General features: G+C 40.2%; 1 protein-coding gene across 4 annotated transcripts in view; it reads left to right on the forward strand.

The window, feature by feature from the left end:
* Positions 1-12,365, forward strand: part of LOC121283200 (activating molecule in BECN1-regulated autophagy protein 1-like) — a 508,780-nt gene that overhangs the window by 25,010 nt on the left and 471,405 nt on the right. For all 4 annotated transcript variants that reach the window (XM_041197450.1, XM_041197453.1, XM_041197452.1 and 1 more), the window contains one exon: positions 10,227-10,471. In XM_041197450.1, coding sequence (XP_041053384.1) covers positions 10,337-10,471 — 135 coding nt within the window. In that variant the 5' untranslated portion in view covers positions 10,227-10,336. The remainder of the gene's footprint in view (positions 1-10,226; positions 10,472-12,365) is intronic.

Below are 12,365 nucleotides of genomic sequence, written 5' to 3' on the forward strand. Positions count from 1 at the left end.
ATAAATGCAAGTTCTTCATTCCTACTATTGGTGGAACGATATACTGCCTTCAGAACACAGGGAAATGAAGAAAGAAAAACTTGCATTTATATGGTGCTTTCCATGGTCGCCAGATGTCTCAAAATACTTTACAGTTAATGAAGTACTTTCGAAATTTAGTCACTGTTGTAAGGTAGGAAATACGGCAGACAATTTGCACACAGCAAACTTCCACAAACAACGGTGTAATAATGAGCAGATGCTTCATTATGTTGTTGCTTGAGGGATAAATATTGACCATCACATTGGGGATAATTCGCCTGCTCTTTTTCAAAATGGTGCCAAGGGATTTTTTACATCCACTCTAAACAGGCAGGTGGAGCCTCAGTTTAATGTCGCATCTGAAGGATGTACCCAGCTGGGGAATGGAGAGTAAATTCAATACTAGTACAATAAAAATTAGGGAACTTTATGCTAACTGCTGCTTCTTTTAATGCAAAACAGGAACCCTTGTTTTCTAAACAAAAGGAGATATCAAGAACCATTGTAAAACAATACACATCAATTGAGGAGCAATTCTTTGTTAGGACCTAAACATAAGACTAAACAAATAATGGATACTGTACTTAACATGGCTTAAGGTGGGTCAGAGGGGAGATGAGGAACTTGCACTAACAGCGACGATGTTACAAAGCATTAACTGTAAAAGGTAAAATGGATTTTTTGATACTGGTGAATTCCTGCAGCCTTGGGTGGTATTGATCAAATTTGATTAATCACCCACTGATGCCTATTACATATTTACAGAAAATATCCATCTGATCTGATTATTGCCTAATATTTCCAGGACTAGCAATCCTGGAACTATAGCCAATTAAACATTTAAAGCAGTTAATTCTACAATTCTGGAATGTAAAAATAATGGCGGCAAAAATAAATCGATTGGTTTGCAGTCATTAATCTGGTTACCAGGCTTATCACCTTGAGTGTTGACAGATAAGCGAATGAGACAAAAGGTCATGGCTGCCATTGTGTGGTGAAAAGGAGAGGTATTTGTTTTAGAATGATGGCATAGGTAGTTGACCAGTCCAATTATTCATCAAATATTAAATTTCTTTCCTATAAAAGAAACAAGTGGTAGCAATTTAATACTTCATGGTCATCAGAATTTCTTAGTTTATTAATGATCTGTAGGGGCAATTCAATTTTAGATTCCAGAATTGTCAGGTTGAGGTTCTTCAAAGCTTGTGACTTAATTTGTTGCTAGAGTTATATTGCCAGTAAAGAAAGATACATTTATGTAGCACCTTGTTACAGCTCTCAGAAATGGATCATGTGTAAAATATTGAATTTTCGTTAAACAAAGTCAGATTTTACTTGTATGACACCACAATAGGGTAATAAGATATGAGTTACAGGCATCTAGTCTTAAATTGATAAGATCCACATCTCGCGCATAACTGTAGCCTGATGATGAATCTTGAGGAAAGCCCTATAAATCAATCTTCCACTAGCTTTGAGTTCTGTCTGCCAGCATATTGCATCTGATCCTGTGCGATAGAATGTGTGGCAAACTGGGTCCTTTATGGTTGAGGGGTAATTTGCAGCTGATGTCTCTCATGCTCTGACTTGATAGTAGAAGTCAGAAGCCGCTTTATTGAAGTGTAATTGAGTAAAGCTTGTGTGCATGTATGTATAGCAAATCTCCTGTGTTGCCTTGTAATTAATGTATGTTAATTGAAATAATGCAATTTCATTGAATCAAAGTCCAGTTCAAATTATTTAATTGTTTAGATATAATTTTTCATGAAACTTGTAAACTTGTGCCTTTGATTAGTGCTCTCTCTGTACCTTCTGCTCCCTCTGTACCCTATACCTGAATGATGAAAAGAAATTGGGGAAAATGTTGCTGGTTGGGTACAGTTAGCTCATTCATGTGTTGAACTACTGGAATGGGGTCATGTAACTTAGTGTTGGCAGAGTGGTGCAATGATCTGACAGCAGTGGTAAGAGCATAAGAGAAGCTGTTGCTTGTTGGGATATTGGAATGCCAGGTGGGATATGGGGCCCCCCACCACCCCCCTCCACTTTTCTCTCTCTCTCTCTCCGCACCCCCCCACACACAGCTTAAACCAGCTTATATTTCAACTCTTTCTTGGACTCGAACTCAAGTTCTGTCGAAGGGTCATGAGGACTCGAAACGTCAACTCTTTTCTTCTCCGTCGATGCTGCCAGACTTGCTGAGTTTTTCCAGGTAATTCTGTTTTTGTTTGGGATATGGAGCATACTGGCTTTGCATGAAACTAAAACCAGCCCTTAGTTGAGTGAAGTGCTTACTACTCATTGCAACCAAATACCCAAAAATTGCAGTAAATACTTTCAACAGCTTATTGCTGGGAATCAGTGTTAAATAGAATATATGAGCATATGAATTAGGACCAGGAGTAGGACTTTTGGTCCCTTGAACCTGCTCCACCATTCAATAAGATCTGATTGTGGCCTCAACTCCACTGTCCTTCCTACCGCCATACCCTTTGGCTCCCTTGTCAATTGAGAATGTAACTCAGCCTTAATATTCAATGACTTTGCGTCCCCACTTTTCTGTTAATCTGAACGTGATAAAGTGACATTTATAACAAGTTGATGCTGTAGATACAACTTTTAATATGATCTAATTTGAAAAAATGTTCAAGTATAGAGTTAAAATACTGGTAATCCTCTGCATTGAGACAATTCTGGCCACTTGTGTGTTCCGATTTCCTTTACCTCACCATTAACCATACTTTCGGCTGGTAAGGCTCTGAAATCCCCCCCCCACCCCCAGCTTACACACACACACACACACACACACACACACACCCAATCCCACACTTTGCGACATTAAAGATTGTGCTGTGAAGTGTGTCAAGGTATATGCCCTTCAGGTGTAAGAAGAGATTTCTTTTCAGTATGAAATACTTGACCTCATTTAGACACTGAATTAGTAAAAATCTGACTTGGGAGAATCCATTCTTTTACCTGCAAAAAAACGAATTTTTTGGTTGAATGGAAGCTTGAATAACTTGCCTGTTAGGACTCATATAGGTTGAAAATCCAGATCAGGACTTGGCTCAGAATGTGGACTGACAGTCCCGTGCAGTAGAATAAATGCTTCGATGATGGGTGTGCCATCCTTCAGATAAGACATTAAACCTATTTAAGTAGATATTGACACTATTCAGAGCAGAACAGGAAGTTCTTGGTATCCTGCCAATGTTTGTCCCTCACCCAATCCCACACACTGTTAACTTGTCATTCATCATACTGTAGCTTGCTGGACATTGCTGGATCTGCTGAGGTGTCTGCATGATAGTTGATGCACTCTAGAAGTAGTTCATTGCTTGAAGCCATTTCACTGCTGTACCAATGTGCTTGTGTGTTCAGGGCTATGCTAAATATCACTAGTATGTCAGTTGCTGCTGAAAATGGCTTGTGAAGCTTTCTTTTACTGGAGTTGACTCTCAGTGCACTTTTTTTACTTCTACGATCGCAAGAAATTTGCATGTAATGGTGGAATGCAGGCACACTGGTGGTACCAACTTTGTCAACCGTGGGCTACATTAATACATTAATATTACAAAAAGGTAGGAAAGTAAGTTGTAAAGAGGGTATAAGGAGGCTACAAAGGGATATAGATAGTTTAAGTGAGTGGGCAAAGAATTGGCAAATGGAGTACAATGTGGGCAAATGTGAAATTGTCCAGTTTGGCAGAAAGAATAAAAAAAAATTATCTAAATGGTGAGAGATTGCAGAGCTTTGGGGTGCAGAGGGACCTGGGTATCCTCGTGCATAACTCAAAAACATACAGGTAAAGCAAATAATTAGGAAAGCTAATAGAATGTATTATTTATTGCAAGGGGCATTGAATACAAAAGTAGGGAGGTTGTGCTTTAGTTATACAGGGCATTGGTGAGACCAGTATTGTATAGTATTGGTCTCCTTTAATGAAAGATGGAAGTATGTTAGGAGCAGTTCAGAGCAGCTTTACTAGACTAATACCTGGAATGGGCTGCTTGTCTTATGAGAAAAAGGTCAGACAGGCTAGACTTGTATCTACTGGAGTTTCAAAGAGCAAGAGACTTGATTGAAACGTAAGACCCTGAGAGGTCATGGCAGGGTGGATGTGGAAAGGATGTTTGCTCTTGTAGGAGAATCTCGAATTAGGCATCACTGTTTAAAAATAAGGAGTCACCCATTTAAGACCGATGAGAAATTTTTTCTGAGGGTTGAGATTCTTTGGAAATCCCTTCCCTAAAAGGCAGTGGAAGCAGTGTTTTTGAATATTTTTAAGGCAGAACTAGATAGATTCTTGATAACCTTTCACCTCCTTGCTAATTGTGGGTAGGCAGAATTGTGGAGCTGAGGTTACAATCAGATGAGCCATGATTTTATAGAATGGCGGAGCAGGCTCAAGGGGCCAAATGGCTTACTACTGGTCCTAATTAGTATGTTCATATGTGTGATGAGGAGAAGTTTGATTTGGTTCAAAACACTTTTTCCATAGTAAAGAAAAACTTGCAGTCATGTTTACAATTAAAATGATTTAGTTGAATTGATACAAATTATGTTTGCATAATAGTGCAAAAAAGCCTCAAATGGGCTTTCTTTAATCTTTTTGATCTTGCAAATACTGATTAACTGCACCGGAACGTGTTCTGATGAGATTTGTCTGTGTTAACTTAGGTTCTTGGAGATACTAAACTGAGTGCTGCTCTTTGCACTGGCTCTCCATTTCTGCAACTGAAATTGACTAGTGTGCTATCTGTTTTTAGTAGTGTTTGTAGCTTAAGACAGCTTGGAAGAACTTTTATTCTCAAATTCCTTGAACTAATAACTGGATATGATTATGTACTAAAGTAGTGCTTCAGTTAAATTTGCCTGCAGCTGCGCACTCGATCAAGTAGTCTAATGAAACATGAAATGAATATTTATATAGCACCTTTCACAATCTCAGGCTAGCCCAGCACTTCACAGCCAATTCTGTATGTTTTGAAGTGTGGTCATTGGAATTTTAGGAAATAGCAGAATCCAATTTGCACATAGAACACTAATTTGTCATCTTGCAGGTGGAATTACTAATTCCTGCTAATGTCTCTCATGACTGTTGTGCTGTGATCACTTGTGTATTAGGACAAAGTATCCAACATTTTAATGAAATCTATGCCATAAGTACAGCCCTAAGGTCTCAAATGAATAAATGAGTGGCATCCTTATTCAGTTTTTTCTCCAGCAGGAAGAGACATTTTAAAACACAATAAATCATGATACAAAGTTTAAAAAGTAAAAGTTGCTATGGTTTTACCTCAACTTTAGGAAACTTATTTTATTAGAGCCTTTTTTCCTGTTCTCCTTTCTAAGGCATTGCTTTTGCTGTGGTTAATTTTGTGGGAGTTAATTGCCCTCCAATAATCACTCTTCATGTGCTGGTGTGCACAGAATGCAACAGGCTATTTGATCATGGAGAGCACTGTAAGTCTGGACTTCATCTTGCCCATGCTTAACACTATGTGAACCTTTAATCAGTGGTCATTGTTAGATGATCATGGTCGGGAATTCTGATTGATTTTTGTTTTCATCCCCAACCTTGCAAGCTGCCAATGCCAATCTATGGTATTTTAGCTGCTTTCCTAGTTGAGGTTAGTCAACTTAAGTTGGAGTCTTATTTTAGACATTTTAATCAAAGTCTCATAGGATAGAGATGTATTTGTATATTTTATTAATCAAGAATGACCTAAATGTTAACTTTAGATAACCATTATGTCTTGCTAAATAATGTATTTTTACACGTGTTAGGTTTATATCTCATGTTCCTGGAAACAGCATGTAAGAGGATAATGTCCAATGTCCACACAGGTACTGTTTGATTGGAAAAACTGTTGCCTGAGTCCAGGCAGGTTAGCTTGGAGGATTTATAAGGCATGACTAATGTATTACTTGTCTAATTGACCAGGGCCATCACATTTAATTGCAAACACTACAGATTGTTAAACATGGCTGTTCATTTGATACAGATGACTCTTGGGAGATACAGTCATTGACCACTTTGACTTCAAAGACATTTGTTATTTCTGCAAATAAGCAGATCTGCAGTAATCATACCTAGCTAGGCTGTCACAGAGTAAAAAATTGGGTCATCATGGGGAGTGAATCTGATTGAAGACTGCTTAAATCTTTTGAGAGTGAAGACTTGTTGCTGATGGGCAATAGACCACTTTGGGTTGCTCTGTGGATTGGAGTCTTCAATCTTCATTTATATTGAGCTCTATTGGTCAGTGTTTGAGGCTTACAGCTGCCAGCTTCAATTGTGTTTTTAAACTGCAGCGGACAAGATAAACCACATAAAAGCTACAGCAAGTTTAAATCTAAGGACAACGTAAATAGTGCCTTTAAGTATCGAATGTAGAGAAATTGATTTTTCACTATTAAACTGTTAAGAAATGATGAATCAACTATTAATTAAGTGAAGCCATTTGTTGGCTCAGGACCTGAGTCATGTCTGGTAAGATCACCCTTTCGGCCTGCACTCTGAAGAGGAGAAAATTGCAGTGGCACGTTCGAGTTGCTTGTGTACAGAGCAAACATTCCCTGTTAGGATCTCTGGGTTTCACTATCCACTCCTTAGATGGTGACAGAAAAGGGAACACTACAGATTGATGAGATGTGAGTGGTTAAGAATTGTAAACCCCAAAATGTGCTGCCCTTTTGACATCATCTAAAGACACAGTGCCAGTTTCCACATGTATGATGACGACACCCAACACCACCTTACTAATGGCCTTTTATGGGATGGCTTTTTGGAGCAGCTTGTGGTGGAGTCCACGAGGGAACGGGCAATTCTAGATTTAGTGTTGTGTAATGAGGCAAATTTGATAAGGGAGCTTAAGGTGAAGGAATCGTTAGGAGGAAGTGACCATAATATGATAGAATTTACCCTGCAATTTGAGAAGAAAAAGCTGGAATCAGATGTAATGGTATTACAGTTGAATAAAGGCAACTACAGAGGCATGAGGGAGGAGCTCGCCAGAATTGACTGGGCGATGAGCCTATCAGGAAAGATAGTGGAACAGCAATGGCATGAGTTTCTGGGAGTAATTTGGGAAACTCAGCAAAAATTCATCCCTAGGAGGAAGAAACATACGAAAGGGAGGACAAGGCAACCATGGCTGACAAAGGAAGTCAGGGACAGCATAAAAGCTAAAGAGAAAGCATACAATGCGGTGAAGAGCAGTGGGAAGCCAGGGAATTGGGAAGCCTACAAAGATCAACAGAGGACAACTAAAAAAGAAATAAGGAGGGAGAAGATTAAATATGAGGGTAAACTAGCCAGTAATATAATAGAAGATGGCAAGAGTTTTTTTAGATATATAAAGGGTAAGAGAGAGGCAAAAGTGGACATTGGGCCGCTGGAAAATGACGCTGGAGAAGTAGTGGTGGGGAACAAAGAAATGGCGGAGGAACTGAATAGGTACTTTGCGTCAGTCTTCACGGTGGAAGACACGAGTAACATCCCCAAAGTTCAAGGGAGTCGGGAGGCAGAGGTGAGCATGTTGACCATTACCAAGGAGAAGGTGCTAGGAAAACAAAGGTCTGAAGGTGGATAAATCACCTGGACCAGATGGATTACACCCCAGAGTTCTGAAGGAGATAGCTGAAGAGATAGTAGAGGCATTAGTGGTGATCTTTCAGGAATCACTGGAGTCAGGGAGGGTTCCAGAGGACTGGAAAATCACTAATGTAACCCCCCTATTTAAGAATGGAGTGAGGCAAAAGACAGGAAATTACAGGCCGATTAGCCTGACCTCGGTCGTTGGTAAGATTTTAGAGTCCATTATTAAGGATGAGGTTTCAGAATACTTGGAAGTGCATGGTAAAATAGGGCAAAGTCAGCATGGTTTCATCAAGGGGAGGTCATACCTGACAAATCTGTTAGAATTCTTTGAGGAGGTAACGAGCTGGTTAGACAAAGGAGAGCCAATGGACGTTATCTACTTGGACTTCCAGAAGGCCTTTGACAAGGTGCCGCACAGGAGGCTGCTCAGTAAGATAAGAGCCCATGGTGTTAGAGGCAAGGTACTAGCAAGGATAGAAGATTGGCTGTCTGGCAGGAGGCAGAGAGTGGGGATAAGGGGGTCCTTCTCAGGATGACGGCCAGTGATTAGTGGAGTTCCGCAAGGGTCAATGTTGGGACTACAACTTTTCATTTTATACATTAATGATCTAGATGAAGAAACTGAGGGCATTCTGGCTAAGTTTGCAGATGATACTAAGATAGATGGAGGGACAGGTAGTATTGAGGAGGCGGAGAGGCTACAGAAGGATTTGGACAAGTTAGGAGAATGGGCAAAGAAGTGGCAGATGGAATACAAGGTGGGGAAGTGTGAGGTCATGCACTTTGGTAGGAAGAATAGAGGCATAGACTATTTTATAAATGGGGAGAGAATTCAGAAATCTGGAGTGCAACTGGACTTGGGAGTCCTAGTCCAGGATTCTCTTAAGGTGAACTTGCAGGTTGAGTGGGTAGTTAGAAGGCAAATGCAATGTTGGCATTTATTTCAAGAGGACTAGAATACAGAAGCAGGAATGTGCTGCTGAGGCTTTATAAGGCTCTGGTCAGACCACATTTAGAATATTGTGCGCAATTTTGGGCCCCGTATCTCAGGAAGGATGTTCTGCTCCTGGAGAGGGTCCAAAGGAGGTTCATGAGAACGATCCCAGGAATGAAAGGCTTAACATATGAGGAACGGTTGAGGACTCTGGGTCTATACTCGATGGAGTTGAGAAGGATGAGGGGGGATCTGATTGAAACTTTCAGAATACTGAAAGGCCTGAATAGAGTGGACGTGGGGAAGATGTTTCCATTAGTAGGAGAGACTAGGACACGAGGGCACAGCCTCAGAGTAAAGGGAAGACCTTTTAGAACAGAGATGAGGAAAAACTTCTTTAGCCAGAGAGTGGTGAATTTGTGGAATTCATTGCCACAGAAGGCTGTGGAGGCCAGCTCATTGAGTGTATTTAAGACCGAGATGGATAGGTTCTTGATTGGTAAGGGGATCAAAGATTACAGGGAGAAGGCGGGAGAATGGGGTTGAGAAACTTATCAGCTATGATTGAATGGCAGAGCAGACTCGATGGGCTGAATGGCCTAATTTCTGCTCCTATGTCTTATGGTCTTTTCCAACCACTCCAATGTCTCTCCACATTATCAGACTGCTTGTCTGACATCCAGTACTAGATGAGCAGAAATTTCTTCCAACCAAATATTGGGAAGGCCAGAGCTACTGTGTTCGGTCTTCTGCTGCAAGCTCTGTTTTCTAGACTAACTCTATTCCACTCCCTGGTCACTGAGGTCCAACCAGATTGTTTGCAACCTGGGTGTCCTATTTGACCCCAGCTGAACTTCCAACCACATCCTTGGGCCATCTCAAAGACTTCCATCTTGTAACTTTGCCCAGATTCAGCTCATTTGTTGCTGAACCCCATTCATGCATTTGTGACATCTCGTCTTGACTGTCCTGATGCATCTCTGAATAATCTCTCAACGTTCTACATTTTATAAACTTCGTCACTTGAACTCTGCCGCCTGTGTCCTAACTCCCTTGAAGTCCTGTTCACCCATCTCCCTGTGTTTGCTGATCTTTTTTGGCTCCTGGTTAAACAACATCTCAATCTTTAAAACTCTTATCCTCATTGTCAAATCCCTCCATGGCCATGCTAATACCTACCTCTGTAATCTCCTCCAGCTGCTCTAGATATCTGTGCTGTTTTAATTCTAGCCCGTTGAGCATCCCTGATTTTAATAACTCCACTGTTTGCTGGCCATGCTTTCAGCTGCCAAGCCCTAAATTCTGGAATTCCTTCTTACAGCTCTCTGCTTTTCTTCCTCCCTTTTAAAGATGCTCCTGAAAACCTCCATCTTTGACAAAGCTTTTGGCCATCTGTTCTAATATCTCATTAAGGGCTTGGTGTCAAATTTATTTTTCATAATGCTCCTGTGCAGCACATTGGGTCATTTTATTACATTAAAATACTATATAAATGCAAATTGTTGTTGACATTTGGCATAAATATGTCTAAATTAGATCGTTTTTTTCATGGTTTACCAGCAAATTATAACTGAGCACAAAACCTATTGAAATTGGCTGACATTAATCTTGTTCCATGCAGCTCTATATAAACTAATGTTATGCATTTTTTTTTTCCTGTTCTAGTTTTTAATGATCGCTGTCCAACGTGTTCTTTATGGCCTCTACCTAGAGTTGGTGATCTTAAGTCCCCAGCCTCTGGAAGCTGAGTTTACAGAAGGCTGAGCTCTGTAGCAATGAAGAGCATTGACCGCAAGAATGCAATCCAAATCTTGACCAGCCGAGAACGTGGCTCTCAGGAGCTGGGCTGTCAAAGATGCCTGGAGGAACTGGTGGAGGACAAGACACGATGGATGCAGTGGGAAAGTCAGGTAAGCAAAATCATAGCCCTTTACATATTACATAGGAATACACAGAACAGAAACAGGCCATTTGGCCTAGCCAGTCCATGCCCGGGTTTATGCTCTACTCAAGCCTCCCCCACCGCCCCCCCCAATCTTCTTATCCAAACTTACCATCATAACCCTTCTCTCACATGCTTGTCTAGCTTCCCCATAAATGTATCAATACTATTCACTTCAACCACTCCCTGTGATAATGAATTCCACATTCTCACCACTTTCTTTTTTGATGAAAAGTTTTCTTCCGAATTCTTTAATTCTTTATTCATTATAATTTCTTGGTTACTATCTTGAGTTGATGGCCTCTAGTTATCCTCTTCCCCACAAGACGAAGCATTCTCCCTGTATCCGCTCTATCAAATCCTTTCATAATTTAAAGCTATTAAATCACCCCTCAGCCTTTTTTTCTAAGAGTGGAAGCACAGGTAGAAAGGAGCAGTTTCAACCCTGCAAGTACTGTAGCCAATGACCAAGAAAGTATACTATAAGGTTAACAGCTAAAAGGGGTGGATGTCCTCAGGGCTTTTCCACCATAACTCCAGTGGAAGCTTGGTGGAAACCCCATTTATGCACAAAGCTGGATTTTTTGAATCAAATTTCTGCCAAAGTTACGGTGGCAAATTGAGAAAAACTGACAATTCGCCTCTAAAAATAGTTAATTACTGTCACAGCAATAAAATCTTTGACATGGTTGGTGATATCGCTGAATCATCTTACTGTTAATTATAGTGCACGTTTTTCAGCTTTGACCAAACAATATAGATTTTTGTGACATGAAAATACAACTTTGGTCACATCTCTGCATGTAGGATCCTCCTTCCAAGAATCTGTGAAGGTAGGTGCTTTGGAGATTAAAGATTTGTTCTGGATTATGTATTTATGGCCCACATTGACATTGTAATTACCATGCATCCACTCGTTTCACTTTTAATTCTAAAGTAACTTGCTCTATCCGTATTTAAGTTGCAGCACTCTTTAAGTGTGCAAAAAATGTTGACCTAATTCTGCTTGGACATGCTTATTTACTTTAGATTATTTCCAGGGCTATTCTCCTTAAATTCATAATAGTTCAGCACTGTCGTCCTTACACAATAATGACTAAGGCCAGAATTTCTTGTAAAAAAAGAAGCACAACTATCACTTTTGAAAAGCAGCATAATACAGCAATAGAAACAATTTGTGTAAAGTGGAAAAAAAGCAGTGCAGCATTTTTTAAAACAATAACTTGCACTTTTATAATAAAGAGTGCAAAGGCATTTCACAGGGGTGTTAGAAAACAAATATGAAACAAAGGCAGATGACCAAAGCCTGGCCAAAGACCTAAGTGTTAAAGACCATTTCAAAGGAGGAAAGCAAGGTAGAGAAGTGGAGAGGTTTAGAGAGGGAATTCCAGAGCCTAGGCAGATGAAGACGTAACTACCAATGGTGCAACGATATAAAATTTGGAATTTTCAAGGGACCCGAATTTGAGGAGTGCAGAATTGAAGGATATCTTGAAGGGTTGTAGGTCCGAACATAAGAAATAGGAGTAGTAGATCATATGGCCCGTATAGCCTGCTATTGTATCTTAGGTTTTATTGATAGGGGCATTGAGTATAAGAGTCAGGAGGTCCTGTTGAACTTGTTTAAGACAATAGTTCGGCCTAACCTGGAGTACTGTGTCCAGTTCTGGTCAGCATACTTTAGGAAGGTTGTGAAGGCATTGGAGAATGTACAGGGGAGATTCGCAAGAATTATTTCAGAGATAAAGAGCTGTAGCTATGAGGATAGATTGGAGAGGTTGGGACTGTTTTCTTGGAGAAAAGAAGGCTGAGAGGAGACTTGATAGAGGTATTCAAGATCCTGAGGGTAAATAGTGAGAAAC

This window comes from Carcharodon carcharias, chromosome 10, assembly GCF_017639515.1.
Source record: "Carcharodon carcharias isolate sCarCar2 chromosome 10, sCarCar2.pri, whole genome shotgun sequence".
Taxonomy (NCBI): Eukaryota; Metazoa; Chordata; class Chondrichthyes; order Lamniformes; family Lamnidae; genus Carcharodon; species Carcharodon carcharias.